The sequence below is a fragment of the Tiliqua scincoides genome, chromosome 2 (assembly GCF_035046505.1).
Source record: "Tiliqua scincoides isolate rTilSci1 chromosome 2, rTilSci1.hap2, whole genome shotgun sequence".
Lineage (NCBI taxonomy): Eukaryota > Metazoa > Chordata > Lepidosauria > Squamata > Scincidae > Tiliqua > Tiliqua scincoides.
The window spans coordinates 123,838,513-123,862,046 of record NC_089822.1 but is presented as its reverse complement, the minus strand read 5'-3'; the positions used below and the strand labels follow the sequence as shown (position 1 = coordinate 123,862,046).

Genomic DNA, 23,534 nt, shown 5'->3' with positions numbered 1-23,534 from the left:
GGACCCTGACTGAGTGCACAGGTTGCCAGCTGTGGATCCCTAGAGTGGTAACCTAAGGCTCTCTACATTGTGTTTAAAAGCAATTTTTCTTTGCTCTGGGGGTCTCAAAGAGATACTGGGCAAGTAGCAGAAAGGATCAGCTGAACTCCCAAGAGCTAGAGGAGGGTTAGGCAGAAGTTGCCTCCTTTCCCTACCTTAGGGACTCAAAAAGTTTAACGTTCTCATTTTAAAATGATGTGGGGGATCCAGCTGGCAGCTCAGTGGTGAAAAGAACAATCTCTGCATGCTCAGTGGCGCAGTCCTTTTCATGTGGTCTCACCAATTCCGGGAGTCTGCTCCTTGCTCTTGCACCACATTCTTCTGGCCAGTCTTGTTTCAGGCAATCTCAGATTAAGAAGGATGAGCCTCTTGTACTATGTGGTGGTGACTTGATTTGTCTTGAAACCCACTACAGAGTTTCAGAGGCTGATGTCTGTCTTTGCTTCTGCTGCAAAAAGAGGCTTGGGAAAAGATGATGTGGTTGTTAATCCTTCCCAAGGCTAATGCTGATTCCCTCATTAGGCTCTTCTAGAGTTTCCCATCTGGAGGAGTTTTGCTGCTATGTTTGTTTTAAAAAAGGCTTAATTCTTGTTGAGATGGGAGAGCTGAATTTGGACTGTACCACTTCAGACTATAGGTGTGGTTTGGGTGATTGAATGTCTGCTTTTTTTTGAAAAAGTTTATTTCCCTTCACAGAAAAAGTGGCATACTGAGTGGAAGGCTCAGCTAGAACCACTTTCCCCAAGATTTACTTCCCAAAAGGCAGGAAATTTTTTTTTTAATGGAGATTTATGTATCTTGTGAGACTTCACCTGCACTGTGGAGTCAGCTGTCCAGGCATAAGATTTATTATCCTGGCAATAAGTAGCCCATCCTATACTATGCTCTTCTGGGCTATCCTGGCTGTGCTCAGCTGTAAAATTCAGGGAGGGTAACATCTGACTTTTGCAACTTAAACATAGGAAACTCTCTTGGACTGAGAGAGCCATTGATTAATCTTGATTGGGATAGTCTACTTAAACCGATGGTAATTCTCCAAGATCTTGGGCAGAGGTCCTGCTATTCTCCATCCTGTTAACTAAAGCAGTGGTTCTCAAGCTCTTGTTCTCAAACTCCTGGAAGTGAGCTGTGATCGTTATTTTTGGACATTCTGAGGTGTGGCTTAGGACTCTAAGGGAGTCTAAGAGGACTCTGCAGGGCTCCCTGAATCTCCCCAGAGATTAGTGCTGGTGGAGGTGAGTGATAAAGCCCCTTTGTCCCCTGTGGTGGTACAGTTCTGGAGGTTGTGTCACCGCCACCCCTTAAGGGGCCAGAGACAGGGCTTCCCAGACTGGTGGGTCCCAACCCATCAGTTTGAGAACATCTAAGCTGGAGAGTTCATGCCAGGGACCTTCTGTACGCAGAATGCTTATACCTAAGACACACCACAGTTCTGCAGCTTGTCTAATGTTATGACATAAAAGGCAGGATGCTATAAATCCAGTTTAATGGTCTTCCTGCTACTTTTAAGGATGCCTTCTTGCCAAAATGGCTGTCAAAATCTTTTCTGTGTTAAATATCCTACACTGTAGAAGACATTCTTTCTTTCAACTTGTGATATTTGCCTACTTGGAGACATGTAGAAGAGGCCCTTCTCTAATATCCTTGGAGCTAACTGGTTTTTGTATCATTTGTAAACTACTGAAATCAGAATATCTTGCCCTAGTGACTCATTAACTGTTAAATGGACAATTTGCCACTCTTTCTTGAAGCAATATAGGAGCAGTTAATTTCTGATTATTGAGAACCCCATGGATGTATAGGGTGTTGCACTATACATATAAAATATAAAAAGATACAAGGCCCTTTCTAACATTCTTAGGCTTATTTGTCATGTCCCCTGAGGATTTCTTTAATGCCAGAATAACATTCTTTAGTTTCTTTTTAGCTATTTGCTTGGCTAACACTTTTACTACTCTTGTACCCCCTTCACAGTATCTTTGTATCATAAATGCCAACACTGGACTACTTCCTGAGTCCAAGTCCAGTTTTTTCTGCCACCTGTAACTGGGCTAATAATTCAGCTGTACTGTTTTATACTTTTCAAGCTCCTGAATATTCTTGATTAACTGCTCCCTTTCTTGTTCTTGTCTTTTTATTCCAATATGAAATATGCAAAATCTATTTACCTTTTTATTACTGTCTTTAAAGTATTGTACAATACTGGTATAGCTCAGCAGAACCCATGTTTTCTTAAAAATGTTTTCTGTATGTCTTATTCAACCCTAGAGATGGTTACCTGATTTATTTATTTAGAATGGATGAGTCTGATCTCCACATCTAGCTATGTCTTGATCCAGCTCAGGTACTGGGGCATGATCAGATAACTTCTGAATAGGACCAAGTTCTGTAGTTTTAAGCTTTGAAAACTAGGCAGAGACTAAAATATAATCCAGTTTAGGCTAGACAATGTAGAATTCATAATCTGTTTTTTTCCGTCATTGTTGACATACATCCTGAATGTTTGCTTTCCTCAACCATTTCTTTAAAATTTTTGGAATGAGCTTAGCAAAAAGGGTTGATTACGTAGATTTATCAAACTGCAGGGCTATTATCTTAAAGTCCTCTGCTAAGATTAATTCTCCTTCTGTACACATCTTTTATGAATTTCTAAAATAAACCTTATAATCCTGAATGTGGGCCATATACATTTATAAACATGATCAGTTGTGGTATCACCATTTCATTTTCACCCTCTCCATCCTTTTCTTTAAAGCAGCCATTTTCAACCACTGTGCTGTGGTACACTAGTGTGCCACAAGTGGTCCACAGGTGTGCCACAGGAATTTGGGGGAAGATCATTTATTACTAGGGTTAATGGGGATGTGAGCCCCCACTGGCAGCATGATGTGCCTTGTCAATTGTCAAAAACCTGATGGTGTGTGTTGACAATTTTAGTGCCTCGTCAGTGTGCCACAAGATGAAAAAGGTTGAAAATCATTGCTGTAAAGAACTTCCACTGAACTCTGTTTGCCATTATTGCTGAAATCATTTTGACTTTGTCATTAGTTGCAGAGCTGTATGTTCTGGACTCCTTTACTCCAAGAAGCATAATTCAACAATCAATACATCCCCTCACCAAAACAGCATTTTTGATATACAGGTGCAGCCTATTCATGGATTTTTATCTGCGGATTTGTCTCAATGAGAATGGGGTGGGGGAACCGAAAGTCACACACACCTTTGGCTCCTTTGCCCTGCGCTGGCGTCTCGCTCCATTTCCAGGCAGCCCAAAACACTGCAAAAAGGTTCTGCCTCGCCCAGGCAGGGAAATAGCCCTGGAAGAGGTCCCCCTTGCAAAAGAACAGTAACACTCTTGGAGCCCCTGAGCCAGCAAAGAAGCTGAAGAGGGGAAGGGGGGGCAAAAATCTCTGTAGCCAGAACACATGCAGCAAGGTGGAGCTCTCTCTCACTCACACAGGGGCAGATGTGGTAGCAACAGAGGGGATTGCTTTAAAAAACCCAGGGAGTGTTTGCCAAATTCTTCCCCCCATTGAGATGGTGCAGGCAATTACTGACACAAGAACCCCCCCCCCCCCCCCCCGCCCATGGTGCAGGCTATTACTGACACCAACAAGCCTTCTCACCAAGCAAAGCATGAGATATAGCCTACAATCCTCTCCACACTTTCCTGGGAGTAAGCCCCATTGAGTACAATGCGGCTTACTTCTGAGTAGAAAAGCATAGGGCTGGACTCTTAAAAGCTCAGCAGGACAGCTGGCAACAGGAAGGGCTGAGTACGGAGGGGAAGGGATTGATAACAGCTGCCTTAGTTTCCTTCCATCTGGAAGTGTCAGGCTGCAGTGTATTTGCGTAACTCTATGGAATTAGCACAACACGTTTTTGTTAATTGCGCCGAGTCACGGAACGGAACTAATGCGAATAAATAGGCTCCACCTGTAATTTCTCTGAGTCAATGTACAGTTTAAGGGCCAAGTCTGCAGACCAGTGGTTCCCAAAGTCCTATACTTAGAGCGTTCCCAAGTATTTGTACAGGGGGGGGGGGGCAGCAACTTGATTGGGACCGTTGAGGTGCTGCCGAGAAGGGTTGTTCATTCTTACCTGGGGGTTGCTAAGGTTCTTTGGAGGGTCTGGGGAGCCTGCAACCCCTCTGTAGCCTTCTGGGCAACTTCTTTAACTGCTGTTAAAAAGAGCAAACCACTTCCTGTTTTGTTGCAAAACCGGAAGTGGTTTTTTCTTTTTAACAGCAGTTTGGAGGCTTGTGTAGAGTTGCAAAGGGGGTCACAGGCTCCCCAGACCCTCTGAAGAGCATTAGTGACCCCTAGGTAAATGTAAACAACCCTTCCCTTCCCAGCAGCAGTACAATTGTCCCAATGGTGCTGCTGCTGATCTTTTTTTTTTTCTGGTTCCCTGGTGGGTCATGACCCACTGATTTGGAAACCACTGCATCCAATCTGAAGCAACCAGAAGTTGGCTAGAAGTATTTACTCCAGGAAGTGAGTCTGTTGTATGAACTTTTTTCAGCTAGTCTGACCCTCCAAAGTGCAGAGATTCTTTAGTTCTCGTATCAAACTCTCTGCCTTCTTGAGTAAGGTGTGGGGGTGGGGGAATAAGGACTGCATCTGCTGGTCTTGTCTCCATATTATCTAGGTTTCCCAGTTCTGTACTGTGTGAAGACACTGCTGCATTTTTTCAAGAATGTTGAATGTGTTGTCACCAGCCGTGGCTCCTTGGACATCTGCGGATCCTTGGGCATCAGAGACCAAAGCTAGTAGCAGACTCTCCTCCTTGCCTCGCATTTAGTAAACATGGGAGCATTATGTGAGGAAAAGCCTTTGGTTGAATTCTCCATCCACTCTCCATCCTTTGTCTGTTCCATAGAATTGTGGCATACACATAGTCTTGAATATTGGTGGTTATCATTGTTGAGGTTGGCACTTGGCGATGAAGAAGTGAAGGCTCCCTTCCAGTGGCTAGATGTTTCAGACACTACTCCTGCTGTCAAAACTTTTTCTCTCCTCCCTCATATAAACATCATGAGGGCTAGAATCTTCAAAGTTTGTTTAATGCTTTCGCTATTCAACAGGAAAAGTAAATTGGAATTCGAAAGAGCAACCCTTTGCCAGAAGTCAGCTTCCCTGATTTTTAGTGGTGCGGAAAACCAGTGGGACCTGAAATGTTTCTCATATAGCTGTCATGCTTGGCTGTCATCACTCTTGGCCTTTAACCATCTGGGCCAGATGTTCATCTAGCTTCATTTGTGAAAGCATTGAAGTGACTGAGATTCACTGCTACAGTCTTTTGCCTGCTACATTTGCCTGCTACAGTTGCTCTGTCACTTCACTCCGTCATGAATAAGAGAATGTAAGCTTGGGGGGAAGGGAAGAAGGAACGTTCAGAATTTTAAGGCTGTTCCCATTCTGTTCTTCCCATCGCTGCCACAAGGGAGCCATTTGGAACCCGTCCTATTAGGAGCAGCCCAACACGTACACGTATTAGGAGCAGCCCAACAAATTTTGCTATCTTCTCCCTGTTAAGGATGCCAAGTTCTATTGACCTTTCTTTATGGTATCAGTTTCTTGTCCTTGAAAATAATGGGGTTGTAGTGCTGGTGGGAAATATGTGCTTCTTTTTTGTTCTGATTTTTTTAATTATATAGTTTTCAGGAAGATATGCCTTGGCATATCTCGGACTTTTGTCAGAGCAATAGACCTAGCAAAATTGCCGAACACATAAAAATGTTACAGGTGCCATAGTGCTGAACCTAGCAAACCAACATCAATTAACATTTAACAAAATAAGATGGGGGAGGAAGAATCCACATTATGGGGTGTATGAATGTAATGGTCTATAAATTAAACAATGAAAGAATTCTTATGTATTTTCAGCTTAGTCATCAATTTTACTGGCACAGGGAAACAGGTGTCAGCATACTTGAAAACTGATTTCTCTTAGTAACTGTCTCTCTCTCTCTCCTGCTCAGTTTGTGTCATGGCAGTAACCTAGAGTTTGGAAAGTCTTTGATTTGTTATAGGAGCTGTTGGAGCTCTTCATTGCTGGCCAGTGCAAAATTTTGCTGCAGATAGCACTGCAAACTTTCTGATGAGTCAGATTTCCAGCAACTTTTCAGTAACACAAGCCAAAGTGCCTTCATCTATGGGCAGTGGTCTTCAACCTTTTTTGTGCCATGACCCCAGTAAATTAAGTGTGAGACTGGGGACGCTCCACTAATCCTTCCCTCCCAGGACCTAATCCACCCTCACCTGCCCCATTTCCCTCTTACTACTTGTGTCTTCACAACAACCCTGCGAGGTAGCAACCTGAGCAGGGCTGGCCTTAGAAGCTGTGGGGGTAAGACAGCAAGAAAAGGCTGTGCAGGATTATATTACGAACTTGGTTTTGAGAAGGCAGCACCATGATTGGATTGGATCTAAGCCCTCTTTTGTACATGCTTTGAGAAGTTGCCATGGCCCCAAAATGAGTGTTTAATACCTCCAAAAATGCTAAGGGCCCTTGTGATGTGAATACCTTGCCTTCTAGCCCCCTCCCACAGGATCTCTTCAGATTCCTAGCTTTTATGTTGGGGATGGTGAATTGGCAGTACAGCCTATGGTCTGGATCTGTTCTGGATCAAGGTGTGATGAACAAGGGCATTTGCCCACTGTTTTTTTATTGTAAGGCTATGAATTCCATGGTGTGTTTCATATACATTATATTGTGTTGCTATCTCTTGCGTATACCTGGATGAAAAAGGGCCACTGCCAGTTTGCCTCTTGAGGAAAAATACATTTCTACCTCACATGCTGCCACCCCTAAAATTGATGACCTCACACATCTGAATGCCTGTGGCTCCATATGAGAAATGGTAGATTTTTCTGGTAGATTGTAGAATGGTAGAGTGATCTCTGCAAGAAGCACAAATATAGCCAAAACACAAGTAACCAATATAAATAAAACATTGCATATAATAAACCGATCCACATAACACAACTGACCAATGATTACATCCAATTAAAATGATCATACATTTGATTGTATTTCAGACGCTTGATATATAATTACAGCTGGTCTCCAGGCTTTGCTTGGTTTTCAACTGCTGATGTACTTGTTGATTTAACTAAGCTGAATAACTAGTGCATTTTCCCTTGGCTGTTTTAATTTATTAGGATTATTTTCTGTCTTCTAGCATCTTGCAAAGATCAACTTCAGCAAAGAAATTTTCAGCAATAGCCCAACGATTGTGAAACCATTTCTTAAAAGTTCATTATCTCTATACATCTCTGATTGTGGTGTTCTAGGAGGAGTCCTAAAACTTGCCTTTAGGAGAGCTTTTGATGTCTTGATGTTTTCCTGGTTTGAGACTGCTGGTTGATGTTTTTTGATGGATATCTGTGATTTTAAATGGTATTGTTGGCTGCTTCGATTGCTGGAGAGGTAGAAATAATTCCAAATAGTGTTCATGGGAATGGGTGAGAGAGGCCATCCTTTGGTTGGGGCTATAATATTGTAGTGGCATGAGTTGGCTTGATGGACATTAAAATGAGACTTCTGACATGGGCCAGATGTTGCAAGCCTGGGATCCTGCAGAACTCCGTGGGAGGCCTAATTTGGACATGTGGCAGAATGTCACTAAATCTTTAGATCAGTAGTTCCCAAACTTACCATTCTCGTGGAGCCTTGTTGCAGCAGTGCCATTCCCAGGCACCACCACCTTGAATCACATGAGATTCAAGATGGTGGCACCTAGGAGAGCTGGTAAGAAGAAGCCACCAGGAACATCCCACTGTACCCCTGTGAGTTTGCCACAGCACCCAAGGATGCCATGGCACACTATTTGGGAATCACGAACTTAGATGGTAGAGTGAACGATCCACTTCAGGTTGAAGGTGGGGGATTTTTTATTGGAATACCTTCCTATTTGAAGATGCTCTCTACAGCAACAACAACAAAAACTAGTGCATTGGGAAGGCAAGTTTTCCCGAGCCTGATTCTTGGTCGTTCGTCCCCGTCCCCCCGCAACTGTCTGAAGTGTTAATTGTTCATTTTACAACCTTGAAGCTATCACTTTGCTGCAGATGTAGACCATACTTGAAATGTGTCCTTGAGGGAGCAAACTAGGAATGGGAGCTTTGTGCTAGGCTGGGGAAGAAACTAAGACTACCTATCCAGGGAAATAAATCGAAAGACCTGTGATGAGCCTCCGTTTAGTGTGTAGATTTGTTCTTTCCACACCAGTAACGAAGGTGAAGGTTAACATTTGCCCAAAGGACACTACATCTACTGTAGTCCCTTGAAAATGCTTCCTAAGTGGATCTTGCAGCCAGATATCTCCATCTCGGCTGTAACATAAGCAGGTACTTGCCACATGAATTTGTGTTATGAATCTCCATGCCTTTCCTCTGTGACTGTATGGAGTGCTAACTGAAGAATGAAGCCACAGATTTGCATGATAACATGACCATAGATGTTGTGGTCAGGATGGTGAGGGTTCGGTGCATAGGAGGGCTCTTTAGTGACAGAAGCATGTGCTCCAGGCTCTGACGCCCCAAGATTACGGAAGCCTCCTGGCTGTTACTTGGGAATCAACCGGATTCACTCTGAGATAAAGGCAGTAGCAGCCGTTTTCCATGGTTAGATTTGACTAGATGCTGACCCAGGCCCTCATCTGGTGTTTTGCAGTAGAGAACATCTGTCAAGTTCAGCTTGAGGAAGAGCCAAGAAGACATTCCAGACGTTTTCTTGAAAGCCTGTTTTTTCCACCAGTCTGAAATGATGACTAGAGGTCAGCCTTTGAGCCAGATGTGCTTCTGTCAGTGTCTTTGCCCTGAACAAGACTCTGGTTGTCTGCTTCTGCCAACTTGATCCTGGGCTTGTGTATACTGTCTGGCCACACTGTTGCACCACAAAAGCCTGAACAATGCATGGTGCTATTAGACGGATGGAAAGGGGCAAGACAGGGTGTGACTTGAACACAAAAATATAGGGATATGAGATCTGTCTGTCTTTGAATTTTTTTAAAGCTTCTTGATGTTTCTGATTTGTGGTCCTCTTTGCTTCCTCCTCTCTGCTCCCACTCTCCCAGTTGTTAACTTGGATTTGATTCAGTTGCTGTAAGCTCCAGAACTGGATCCCAAGTGTTTAGCAAGGGGGGATCCATTAGTAAAATTTAAGGCTCGCATAGGACCACATGCTTCTGCCAAGAGCTTAGCAGTACTGAGGCTTTCTCACACACACATACACACTCGGTGTCTCCAAAAAATATGCACACACTCTAATGAGCTCTACTTTATGCAGAGTTCATTGTAGAAAACCTGCAACAATCAACTATTTAAGGGAAGCAGTTGAAGAGACATGTGGAATTGTCCTAGTAGATGCAAAGGAGGGCACCAGGATGAGGTTTTCTGGTGTGCTCCCTGGGGCATTTGGTGAGCCACTGTGAGATACAGGAAGCTGGATTAGATGGGCCTATGGCCTGATCCAGTGGGGCTGTTCTTATGTTCTTAATGGTAGATGTCTGCACCAACCAAAGATCCCTTTGTCAACAACGTAGTGGTGTATAGTTGCCAACAGGGAACATTTCAAACACATGGTCTAATTCAGGGGAGTCAAACATAAGGCCCGGGGGCCAGATGTGGTCCGTCAAAGCTTTTTTATCTGGCCCTCGAGCTTTCAGCTGCTGAGCAATGCTGAGGTGTCACTGCTGAAAGGGTGGCCCGCATGAGAAATGGGCTCTGCCATATTTTGAAATATGATCAAGATCTGTGTATTTTCTCTTCTGTCATTTGCAGCTAATGAGTTCCTACACGAGAACAGAATGCTTATTTCTGGTTTCGACCTATTTAATGGCATCACTTCCAGCCCTCAACAGGCATCACAAATGCTATTTGGCCTGCTGTATGAAATGAGTTTGACACCCCGGTCTAATTCATTAACTGGGTCAAGCAACTGCTTCTGTGTACACCATATGTAGTATGTGTGAATTACAGCCTAAATTTGACGCTATAGTTTTCATTTTCTCCGATTCCCTGTGTGTGCGTGCATGTGTAAAGACACAAATAAAATTTTTATAAAGTTGGGGCGGGCTGGTTAAAATGTTCCAGTGCTTGGTGATAGGGCTGTTGTGCTTGGCTTAGTTCTCTTCCCCAACTTGGGACTTAATTTGCAAAATTTCTACAGGTTGCACAATCCAATTTTTCTGGGTGCAGAAGTGAAATGACCTTGGTGCAGAACTTACATGCTGTGCTTCAAAGTGATTGGTTGTCGTGAAACTGCTTTTAGTTGCCACCTGGCCAGGGTCTTCTACATCATAGGCTACTTGTGAAAAGTTCGGTGTAATTCAGAACGTTGCATATTTTGTTACACAACCATCAGGCTGATAGCGAATCAGCATAACAAGTTGTGCAAGTATGGCATTTTTGTTGAAGATCCCCATGTATGTATGTTGGGGCATTCAAAGAATCTTACTTCCGTCCAACCCACTACAGAATTGGGATAAGACTTCAGATTTTTTTTTCCCAAGGAAGAATTTTTTCCCGTCCCACTCTGAAGATCCTGCTGTGCCTAAGTCTGGAATGTGCTGCCAGTTTTCAAGTTCCTTCAGATGCCGTTGGCTGAGCGAAGGGCTCATGTGACTGGCCTGCCTCTGCTTATCTAGGAGCCTCACCTGTTTGTCTTGGACTCTTTCACTTGGCCAGTGTGTTCTTGCCTTCATCCGTTGGAAGCTTCCTCTTGTAAACTATGGTTTGAAGTAAGTGCCATCAGGAAGGGGGTTCTGGGTGGAACTCTTTTTTTCATAATTGCGCGTCTGGTTATAATTTAATGTACTCCTGGTAGAGGTGCAACTTTGAGCTAAGTGTTAAAGGGGAGACCAGCACAGCCTGCTGTCAGGCAGGACTTGGGGGGAGGAGGTGATGGGACACACAATCTCTAGGGTAGCCAACAGAGCAAAGAATGATACCTCCATGTTTAGAAATAGTATACCACTGATTCTCTAGGTTCTGAGAACCAGGGGGGAGTGGCTGTTCTCATTCTCTTTGTGCGCTTCCAAGAGGCATCTGAGTGACCAGTGTTGGAGAAAGACCGCTGATCTTGGTCGCCTTGGTGGATGACCTACGCCGGGGACTGGACAGGGGGAGTGTGTCCCTGTTGGTCCTGCTGGACCTCTCGGCGGCTTTCGATACCATCGACCATGGTATCCTTCTGGGCCGATTGGCCGAGTTGGGAGTTGGAGGCACTGTTTTGCAGTGGTTCCGCTCCTACTTGGAGGGTCGGTCCCAGATGGTGGTGCTGGGGGATGCCTGTTCGACACCCTGGCCCTTGAGGTGCGCGGTGCCGCAGGGTTCAATTCTGTCCCCCATGCTATTTACTATCTACATGAAACCGCTGGGAGAGGTCATCCGGGGGTTTGGAGTGAGGTGTCATCAATATGCTGATGACACCCAGCTCTATCTCTCCTTTCCTCCAGACTCCAGGGTGGCGGTTGAGGGCCTGGAGCGCTGTCTGGAAGCAGTGAGGATCTGAATGGGGGCTAATAAGCTGAAATTAAATCCGGATAAGACAGAGGCTCTCCTGGTTTGGAAATCCTCGATGCAGGTGCTGGATTATCGACTTGCTCTGAATGGGGTTGCACTCCCTCTGAAGGAGCAGGTCCGCAGCTTGGGGGTCCTCCTGGACCCGCAGCTGCTCCTGGATTCCCAGGTGGCGGCTGTGGCTAGGGGGGCCTTTGCTCAGCTTCGGCTGGTGCGCCAGCTGCGACCGTACTTGGATCGTGCAGACCTGGCCACGGTGATCCATGCCACGGTGACATCAAGGTTAGATTACTGTAACGCGCTCTATGTGGGGCTGCCACTGAAGACGGTTCGGAAACTACAATTAGTACAGAATGCGGCGGCCCGTGTGGTCACTGGAGCCAGGCGGTTTGACTCTGTCAGCCCGCTTCTCCGGGGGCTACATTGGCTGCCCATTCGTTTCCGGACCCAATTCAAGGTGCTGGTTTTGACCTTTAAAGCCCTATACTGCTCTGGGCCAGGATATCTTAGAGACCGCCTACTCCCGTACAATCCGGCTCGCCCTCTCAGGTCATCAGAGAAGGCCTTTTTGCAAGTGCCGCCACCCAAGGAGGTCCGGGGGGCGGCTGCAAGAAATAGGGCCTTCTCGGTAGTGGCACCAACATTATGGAACTCCCTTCCCCTTGACTTGAGAATGGCTCCCTCTCTTGAGAGTTTTCGGCGAGGCCTGAAAACACTGTTGTTTAAACAAGCCTTTTGATTTCTGGCTTTCTTAATTTTTATACATCTTTTAGTTTTTTACAGGCTTGATTCCTCGGTGATTTGCTCTTTTATTCTGTCTTTTAATCTGACTACTGTTTTTATGGCCTCTGTAGTGTGTTTTTAAATGTTTTTATCTGCTATGTATTAATGTTTTTAAAATCTGGTTTTTTTAAATATGTTAGCCACCCTGGGTCCCGTTAGGGAGAAGGGCGGGATAAAAATAAAGTTTTATTATTATTATTATTATCTAGGTTGTCAGCTCTTCTGTTCTTTTAAATCCCCGAACTCTGAAATAGAAACCATTAGCCACAGGGCCTTTCCACTAGCACTGCTTTTATGCATCTCTCTCGTCTCCCATCCATGTCTGAGATGTACCCTGACCCCCAGCAGGAAAGGCACCGCAAGCTTAGGGGGAAGTTTTGTTAGGCAACTTGTGCAAGGAAAGCGCCCTACAGGTAGACCACAGCTGCGATACAAGGACATCTGCAAGAGGGATCTGAAGGCCTTAGGAATGGACCTCAACAAGTGGGAAACCCTGGCCTCTGAGCGGCCTGCTTGGAGGCAGGCTGTGCAACATGGCCTTTCCCAGTTTGAAGAGACACTTGGCCAACAGTCTGAGGCAAAGAGGCAAAGAAGGAAGGCCCATAGCCAGGGAGACAGACCAGGGACAGACTGCACTTGCTCCCTGTGTGGAAGGGATTGTCACTCCCGGATTGGCCTTTTCAGCCACACTAGACGCTGTGCCAGAACCACCTTTCAGAGCGTGATACCATACTCTTTCGAGACTGAAGGTTGCCAATACAACTAGCCTGCAAGACAGTTGTGTGCTCTGACCCGGTGTGGAAACAAAAACCACTTGTGGAAACATCCCAAGGTGGAACTTTATTGAAGTACATGCCCACATCATCCTACAGCAGTGTCTTGGACTGGTGCAGGTAGTAAAGGTTCAGCTTGTACATGAGATGAAAAAGCCCCTTCCTCACCCCACGGAAAGTACAGAAATGCTGCTTCTTGTGGCCTGAGCATTCTTAAGTTGAGCATCATGATGTTGAGCTCTCCTGTCCGAAGCACCCGAGACACAGCTCTGTAATCTTTTCAGACTTGCAGAATTGGAATTGCTTGTCTTATACTGCACCCTGCTAAGATGGGAAAGGCGGGGGAGTCCTTCCAAGGCTGCTTCTCTTCTCCTTGACTTTTTAATGGCAATGTCAGTTTTTACCCACATAAAGGCTGTCTCTCCTTTACCCCTTCCTAATGGAAAAATAAAAAGCATAGCTTACATTCTTTTCTTGGACAACTTAATATTTTGTTTATTAAAAGCCCACTCTTCAAAGGCTGGGTGTGGGTTTTCAGCACACTGGTAGAGTGGGCGGTAGGTCCAGATTGGCCACGTGTCTTGTGAAGGGGATATTGGCCTGTTTTCTACAAAACCGGTTGTCTTGGAATTTTGAACGTCTGGGTTACAGTAGCCTGCGGCCTTCTTCTTCTGCATGGTCACCCTCCAGTAGCAATGGAAGTCTCTTTGCTTTTCTTTTTTCCCCTTTTAACCAGCTTTCAAATTTTAATTTGATAGGGTCCTGGATAAAATTAGTTCCTTCAACTGGGAATTTCCACAATAGGGATAACTCTCAGATGTTTTTTTCCATTTCTTGCATTAACTCATACTTCAGTATGTTTTCGAAGAGATTCAGCAGTGTTGGCTGTTCCCCACAGAGCCCAGCCTAACCTGGGTTTTCCACTTTGGGGACCAAGCTCCATGAAGAGGCCCTAAGATAAAACACAGAAGCACCTACCTTGGACTAGGAAGGGAGGGAGGAGCCAGGTCAAGTTGGCTGCCTCCTCTTTTGCTCTGTTCCTAGGACTGAGATAGGATGGGAATGTGTTATCTCTTGAACTTACGCTTATTATACAGTTATGAAAGGCATAGAGCTCTTTTTTTTCTCCAGATCAGGGGTGTCCAAACATTTTGGCAGGAGGGCCACATCATCTCTCTGACACTGTGTTGGGGGCCAGGGAAAAAAAAAGAATTAATTTACATTTAAAATTTGAATAAATTTACATAAACGAATTTATTAGAGATTGAACTTATATGAATGAATGAAGGTCTTGCAGTAGCTCATAGGTCTGCACCAAGCAAGGCTGACCTTTCCTTCACTACTACTGCCGCATCACAGATATAAAACAGCAAGCAGTGGAGGGAGCCCTCGTCCCACAGCTCATGGAAGCGGTCGAACAGTCGCCCTCACGCTGAGAGAAGCTGTGTTGGGCCAGCATGGGCTCCAGCATGTCTCTGGAGGACCAGAAGATAATTGGGACTGGGGGCTCCCTGCGGGCTGGATTAGAAGCCCCCAAGGGCCACAAGTGGCCCCAGGGCCGGGGTTTGGGCACCCCTGCTCCAGACTATAAGGAACGTTGCTGGCTGTTTGGTTGAACAATCAACCAAATTGTTCAACCTTTTTTAGAATCTTGCCTCTCAGAAAGAAGTATCTTAGCTGTGCCAAGGAAGCTGTGGATTTTTGCAACCTGAACAAATCTCCATTATGCAGATCTTTATTTTTTTTCTGGCTGATTTTCATGAAGTTTCTATTCTGCAATTACGAGAGATGGGTAAGGAACTACACAAAGCACTGAATCTCATCTCATTGCCTGTTTGCTACCAGTCTTCTGAGATCAACTTATTGACTATAGGTTTTCAAGTTTTTCTTCAAAATGGATTGGGGGAAGATCATGTTTGTCTAATTCTTTGTATAGTCCCAATGTCTGTATACACTTGGGGCATTTGTGGAGATCCGGCATCAATGTGTACGCATGTGGTCTTCTCCTCTGGAAAAATTTATTGTCAGTACAAGGTTCTATTCAAAAGAATGGTGCAAGTACAATTCACACAACCAGTTGCCACTAACATGAGTTTATTTCCTGGGGTGGGGGGTGCAAGATGGGGAAATATGCCTAATGACAGCATCATCAATAACAGTGCCCAGAAAGGAAAACGCCACACTTTTCTAAAGAGCGTATGTTCATTGAGGTCTTAGGGAGCAGCAAACTGGATGTGCATGTGATTCTTTTATGAGACTGTTTGGTTGTGTGTAAATTCACTGACACTGAGTCTAGTTTCCTAGGGAAAGGGGTTGCATAGGGTGGCGCTAGAGTGCAAATCATGAGGGTTAGGACCATGAAGATCAATAGTAGGGCAGAGGGGGCACCAGCCTGCCCTACAGTCATTTTCCCAGTTCAGGTTATTATACCCCTTTAACGCAATCATACTTCTGATGATTTAATATAATTTTTTAAAGTCCACCCATTAAGAGGATTTAAATTCTTTTTTAGGCAGCCTGGGCATGTGATTCATGCCATTAAGTTCTCTTAGGCTAGATCAGGGGTGTCCAAAGTTTTTAGCAGGAGGGCCACATTATCCCTCTAACACTGTGTCAGGGGCCTGGGGAAAAAAAGAATTAATTTAGATTTAAAATTTGAATAAATTTACATAAGTTTACATAAACAAATATATTAAAGATGAACTTATATGAATGAATGAAGGTCTTGCAATAGCTCAAGGCCTATAAAAGGCCTTTGCGCAAAGCAAGGCTGGCCTTTCCTTTGCTGCCTCTGCTGCATCACATAAGTGAAACGACAAGCAGTGGAGGGAGCCCTTATCCCATAGCTCACGCCAGAGGTCAAGCAGTTGCCCTGATGCTGAGAGCAGTTGCGTTGGGCCAGTGCAGGCTCCAACAAATTTCTGGAGGGCCAGAGGCTCATTGGAGACTGGGGACTCCCTGAGGGCTGCATTGGGAGGCCTCGAGGGCCGCAAGTGACCCCAGGGCCGGGGTTTGGGTACCCCTGGGCTAGATAAACACTCTGTGCATATTTACTTTGAACGTCTGTTGTTTTCTCTGCTGCTGTTACCAAGAGGGACTCCTGGATGTAGGACTGTTTCTCTATTCTGTCCCTCTGGTCATTTGATTCAGAGCTTGTGCATTCATCAAGAGGAGCTGGTCTGCCTCAGGTGGCAGATTTTGGGGTATTTAGTTTGCTATACCTTTGCTATCTTGGGAAGCAGGTTTTATGTATTTCCTTCCTGGGGCCCAAAGTGTCTTGTTCTGTCTCTGTATGAGTGATGTTCATGCTCTTCTATTCATCAGAAGAACTCTGAGCACCTTGAGTTGGTTTCCAGGGTGGTCTTCCATCTTATATAAGGTTAAAATTCAGTTTGAATTTTTCAAGTCCCAGGGTAAGGTCTGCAGGTACTTGAGGCCACTGTCCTGCTAAACCTAAGCAGGCCATCAGATTGGATGGAATACACCCCCCCCCCCCGGAAATTCCATGTGTGCCACTTGTAATTCTTTCATGAAAGAATTACAATACGTTCCCTGCCCAGCATCTAGATCTGCGTTGGTCATGTTCATGTGCATGGGGCAAGAGAACACACACATCCTAGCTATGTGTCCATTCCTTCCCAACTGAAACTTTGGACTTTAGGCTGCAGACACCTATTGGAGTGTGGTTGCAAATGTACATATGCGCAAGAATTAGCATTGTGCTGGAAATTTCAGTAGTGATGATGCAGTAAGTATGGGTGGTCCCTGAAGGCAGGAGATGTGGTGCTGTTAATATGTGCATTGCTAGTTACCAAAATATTGTTGCTGCCTACTTGGAAAGCCAAACATATTGCCCCCAAAGTGACCAATGGCTTGAAGAGACATTAACTTCAGCAGTATATATAGTTGAAGGAGTAATCCAGACACTTAGCTTTCCATTCAGAAGAAAGTCTTAGGCTGTAATACTCTGCACACTTTCCTGGAAGTAAACTCCGTTGAATACAGGGCATCTTACTTCTGAGTAAACATGCATAGGCTTGTGCTGTAACAGATGTCTTCCTGATAAGCCAATAATGCGGTTAACCTAGAAGGGAAATATAGAAGGACACTTCAACATCAATAGCCACAGCAAACCAAGTTCTGTCCCTCAAATATCTCAATTTTTGCTCTCCACACTATTTGAATTTTGATATTTTGTGGTGGAGAGCAAAAATTGTGCTTTCAGTGAAATTTTGATATTTTGTGGTGCTTGTTTTTTGTAAAATGGCTTTTTAAACAATCGGCCACCCTTCCATAAAACTGCTAACAACAACAACATCTGAAACTTATGCAATAACATCACATTGGAGTAGTTCTTCCTCCCTTCCAGGATAGTTCCTTGTCAGGCTAGGTCACTCCTGGTGTCAGACTGCTTCCTGTTCCAGCTGCTTGAAATGTTTGCTTTGTGTTTAGATGAATGAGCAGTTCTCAGAATCCAGTGGCAGTGCAGAGAGCTCGTGGAAAGGGTCAGTGGTTTGCATTTTTTCCATAAAGTTCTAAACGCCAGGAAAATTGGTTCAATATGTGACTGTGCTTTGAGAGTGCACACACTCAAGTCTAAGACGTTCCATGCAAATTGTAGCATGTTTACAAGAGCTACTTGATGCTGGTTTATTGCTGAGATTGCTGCTATAGAATTCCTAGTTGAACAGGGTGTGTTCAGCATCTTGCCCTTTGTTGATGGCAGAGTGAATAAAAATCCATGATCTGAAAAAATCAGATTGGATATTCTTGGAATGGGGTCTCCAGTCTTAAGGGTTTCCATAGGCTTCTGTATAGATTATTTAGGTCTGTGTCTCTCAAACTGTGGGTTGGGAGCCACTAGGTGGATTGCGAACTAATTTCAGGTGGGTCCCCATTCATATCAATATTTTATCTTTAGTATATTGGTGTTCCCATGGTATGTGACTGCATTTAATATTTTATCTTTAGTATATTGGTGTTCCCATGGTATGTGACTGCATTTGGGGAACTGTGACAGACCTGTACTTTTAACCAGCTACTATGTATATTCTTTTGACAATGATAGTAAATGGAACTTACTCCTGGGTAAGTGTGGGTAGGTTTGTAGCCTTGGATTGTTAAAAATGTACCTGCTTCATGTCTCTTCAGGTCATGACATCACTTCCGGTGGGTCCTGACAGATTCTCATTCTAAAAAGTGGGTCCTGGCACTAAATGTGTGAGAACCACTGATTTAGGTGAATATCTACTTAAGCACTCAACCTGGTACTCAAAGGAAGCCAGCTTAAAAATTTGCAGTTCTCAAACTGAGTTTATGTCTCTAAAGATAACAGCAAGATCTCTGTAGGTGAGAAACAGATCTGATCAGTACTAATTTCACTGAAGTTATTCCTGGAGCTTTTCTCCTCCCCAGAATGATAGAATGTGGGAAATTCTCAGAAGCCCTGTTAAAATCTCCAAGATTGCTTTCATTAGTCTCTTTGAGCAATGCAGATTTTTTATGTCTCTCTGCAACTTACTTAAGAATAAGAACTTAAATTTCTTTCTGGTGAAGCTGGTTGTCCTTCTTCCAAAGGCAAGGAAATCCTCCAGTTATTCACAATTAACTTGTTGAACTGGAGGTTGTTCACTTTTCAATGCCTTTGCAAGTGTATGTTTCAGTCAGCTTTAGTAACTAAACTAATTATTTATTTTCTGATGAAACTGCAAAACTAATCTAAAAAAACTGAAACTAAAACACTGTTTAAAATTATAATATGGGCCTTCTAAAAATGAAGCATATCTCTCAGTTGTGAAATGTATGTATTAATGCTATAGCAAGTAAGCACACACTAGTTTGTAAAAAAAAAAAAGTCTCATGATTAGTGTCTGACTTAAATCAAATCTACTCTGTTGGAACATCCAACAGGTGGTTTTCAGTTGTCCCTGGGAATGTATGTACCATATATACTTGTGTACAGGTAAAAAATGTATGCCTTAAAATTGATCCTGAAAACATGGGTCAATGTGGTAAATAAAGCTTCTGGTGAGGTGGGGGGGTGGGACTGGGCTGAGAAGCAGGACATGGGGGGGAGAGGAAGGAGCTACTTTACATATCAATAATTGTTCTGAGGCAGCAATAGAAAGCAAACAAAACTTCTCCAAACAGGAAGGGAAGACCCTTATTGGAATTGTACTCTGTATAAGGTTTACTGCTACAGAACTGCAACACTGTACTCCTCACAAAGCTTACAACTTCCTTAAGCACTTTCATCTTTCTCCCTGGTTGGAAAAGGTAAAATAGCTCCCCCCACTTTTTGGCCTCAGAACAATTCCTGTTAAGTCGTTTCCAAAGAATTTCATACAACCCTAGGTTTCAAAAACACCCCCGACTTATCCGAGGGTCGTAGAAAATGCTATGATTTTTGGCTCAAAACGTGCCCTTGAATTATCGTAGATACAGGGTGACCCAAAAAAAACAGAACCCATAAAAATTTTATTAAATTCTACAAAGGTCCAGATTCTTTAATATACAACAATCCTTGGTTGACCTAGACATATTGGGGAAGATGATTGTTCCAATATTTCATGCACAAAGTCGACTTGTATACCCTGAAAGAAAAAAGAAGAAAAATTAAAATTAACAGTTTTATTCAAAGATTTGTGGGTTCTGTTTTTTTTTGTTTGGTCACCCTGTACTTGCATATAAGGCGAAAAACGTCTGCCAATAAATCAAGTGTAAATCATCTCATTGCCTTATCTGCAGGTCATTCAGGAGTCAGGGCTGTTCAGGCACAGGAGAAGCCCAGAGGAGAGCAAGAGGACAATGCAGAGATAGAGGGCAAAAACTTCATGGCAACAAGGCTGCAAGCTGCAGCCAAAGTTAACCTTTTCACTGCTCCTGAGAAAAAAACCAGCCAGTGCTCAAGGCTTCCATTTAAATCAGGCAAACCCCGTTCTCTTTAGCAGACCCTTCTGCAGCCTCGTTCCATTTTGCAAATGTTTGGCAGAGGTCTGTTTTTTAAAGCATTACCAGAATGTAATCTTCATTTCCACCTGAAACAAAGTTCAAGGCTACAATTCAGTGCACCATTACTTTAGAACAGGGGTGTCCAAACATTTTGGCAGGAGGGCCACATCATCTCTCTGACACTGTGTTGGGGGCCGGGAAGAAGATTTAATTTACACTTAAAATTTGAATAAAGTTACATAAATGAATTTATTAGAGATGGAACTTATATGAATGAATGATGGTCTTGCAGTAGCTCAAGGCTGGCCTTTCCTTCACTGCCACAGCTGCATCACAGACATGAAACAGCAAGTAGTGGAGGGGGCCCTCATCCCACAGCTCAGGTGAGAGGCCGAACAGTCGTCCTCATGCTGAAAGCAGTTGCATTGGGCCAGCACGGGCTCCAGCAAGTCTCCAGAGGGCCAGTGGCTCGCTGGAGACTGGGGGCTCCCCGAGGGCCGCAAGTGGCCCCCAGGCTGGGGTTTGGGCACCCCTGCTTTAGAATAACACCCTTGGAAAGCAGTGAATCTACTTCTGAGTAAATTAGGTTGCAACTAATTGTGTAGCTGTGCTTGCTCACACTAGTTCTTTGTTGCTTGTCTCTCCGCTGTAAATTGAATTGCACATTGCCAGTTATGTGTTATAAGTTGTATGTTGAGCCACTGGCTTCACACACCAGGCACCTTAAAGAAAGATTTGATTAATGGTTCTACTGGTATATTGTTTACAGGGCACTTATTCTGATAGTGTTTACAAAAGATAGTGAAGACCAGAACTTTAAAGAGTTACTGAATAAAAATATCTTATGTTTTATTATTTGACCTTGCATAAATCAGACAAAATTATAGTGAGACATCCCCCTAAGTTTAACCCTCAACTTAGTCAAGGGTTATAGGAAAATTGCATGATTTTTGACTCGAAGCCCGTCTTCAACGTATCTGTGAGATCAACTTGTATCTGTGAGCTTGGCTTGTACTCATGTATCTGCTATGATTCCAGTGTTTGGAGCAGCTATTTCTTTCCTCGGTCTCTAGGAAATCTCTTAAGTGTTTCCGTGCAGTAAAGACACATTTGCACTTAAACTTTCAATGTGGAGACATTTTTCTAAACATAGGAATGGGGCCGCCTGAGCAGAGTTCTTAATAAATGCAAGAAAGTGCTTCAGTACTCTATATAGCTTCTTCCACCGACTTTCAGAATAAATTGTGATTTGGATTCCACAGTTTACACAATTCTTTGCATTCTTAGCACAAAATTCTGATATCTTGTGTCTATATAGATGCAAGATATCTCGGCAAGATGCTATCTGAACAGCCATGTCCTGAGGATTCCCAAACCCATGAAATTCACTACTACCAGATGTCATGGCCATTACCATGGTTAAACTTTAAAAGGACTAGATCATTACCATCGAGGGTAAATCTTTATGTGCTTACTAAATTGAATAGTCAGAAACACAGTGTTGTATATTCAGAGACATTCAGCTTCTCTGGGAGGGTTCTAGCAAACTCTGCTCTTGTAGCACTTTAAAAAATTTGTATAGGAAAGTGGCTTTTGTAACCTGTGAATGATTAGGTGAGTACTATATCTGAGATGTGGATCTGGCAGACAAACTGACTTGGGCAGAAAACGCACCAAGGTTGCACTTTGAGTAGAAAACATAAGCTTAAAAACCCGAATTGGTGTATTATCAAGTTTGCTATGTAAAGAATTAAATAAATTTAGCACTGAAGGTAATGTAACAAAGCCAATCTGACAATCATAATCATACAAATTACATATAATAATATCTGCAAATTTAATAAAACCAAGTGGCTAAAGTCCTCAAATGTCCAGTTGCTGGATACCACATAGCTCAACAGAAGGACAGTTGTGTTGGTCTTTTTATTATAACTTAATCACCAGCATAAGACAAGATAATTTGAATGGGTTCTCCAGTCATTATTGGCTAATGAAGAAATGGCCATTTTTGAATTGTTGCTTTAAGAAATTGTAGCCATTCCACTTACAAAAGTTCAAAATTTGCCCATCTCTAAAAGTACTGGCAGATCTAAAGTAGTTGGAGACTTGCAAAATAAGACAAGGAAGTTTGCCAGCTGCATATCTTAGATTCCTACCGAACAATTTGCTGGTAATAGATTTTAAAAGCGTGGAGAAAAAAATGAGGGAAGCACAAAACCCTTGCAGTTTGTTCTGTAGATTTTTCAACTTGTGGAAAAGTGCCATTGTGTGTGCGCAATAGCAGATAGCAATATTTGTGGGGATAGGATTTTCAGATTGCGGTTTGTATGTTAAGTTTGGACCCAGTCACATTGAGTCCAGGACCAGCCCAGTCACAGAGGACTGAGTCCAGCCCAGTCACAGAGTCCAGGACCCTTTGCTGTCTTTATAAGTACTTGTGATAGTGCCCTCTCTGGTTGCTAATGCACTCCTCCATTCTGCGAAGTTGGCAATGTGACTTTTTTCAGGATCTGTGATAACCGTTTGGAAACGTAATGCTTTTTGTAGGAATGTGGCAAAGATCTGCAATTTTGTAAGGAGTGATAGCATATCTGAAGCTCCCAATAAGCATCCTGAAAATAGTGACATCTGAAGGTATCGGATTATTCTGGGTGGGTGGGGAAGGGGAAGGCTAATAACAGGATGGATGTTGCCATTGTGCTTTGCTTGTGATCCTTCTTGGCAATTCTTGAAGACACACTGATGGGCTGCTGACCCAGCATATCCTCTTCTTTTTCTGCAGCTCCTGGAGTACGTGGGAAAGGGAAAGAGCATCATTGACGTGGGCTTGGCACAGGCCCGGCAGCCCCTGAGTACCAGAAGTCACTACTTTGAGGTGGAGATTGTAGATCCAGGAGAGAAATGTTACATTGCCTTGGGCCTGGCTCGCAAGGTAAAGTATGTTGTGGAAAGAAGGGAATATTTTTTTCTCTCTTGGCATATCTGCAATAGGATCCCCTATCCTTTTTCTCCTTTGGTGGCATCCTGTGTGATTGGTGCATGAAATACGGCTGGTGCTGATTGTCTCAGCCTTTCCATGGAGGTGGCATTCACCTTCTTGGTTGGGATGCCAGTTTGGCAGGAAAGACTTTCTTCATTTTGTCCACTTGCATACTTAACTCTTGTTTCATCTCTCTGGCACATATCGTGCACTTGTGGGAAGGACTTCCCAAGCAGAAGCTGGTTTTTGAGCCCCTGGAAGTGAAGATGAATTGAATTGGCTTTGTTCAGAATTGGTTGTTAAAAAATGTCTTCAGGTCAATTCAGTGGGCACAATTTGCCAGGCAGTTCTCTTCTGAAAGCTTAGTGAAATGAACAAGAGTTATACTAGGCTACTATGACTAGTAGCCTACGAGTACTACGAGCCTACGAGTACTACGAGTACTACGATCTCGTCTGATCTCTCGGAAGCTAAGCAGGG

The 23,534-nt window shown here is 43.7% G+C and overlaps 1 protein-coding gene across 2 annotated transcripts in view; it reads left to right on the top strand.

Moving 5' to 3' along the window:
• The window catches only part of SPRYD3 (SPRY domain containing 3), a 72,508-nt gene that overhangs the window by 25,488 nt on the left and 23,486 nt on the right, over positions 1-23,534 (top strand). For both annotated transcript variants that reach the window (XM_066613875.1, XM_066613874.1), the window contains exon 7: positions 22,857-23,006. In XM_066613875.1, coding sequence (XP_066469972.1) covers positions 22,857-23,006 — 150 coding nt within the window. The remainder of the gene's footprint in view (positions 1-22,856; positions 23,007-23,534) is intronic.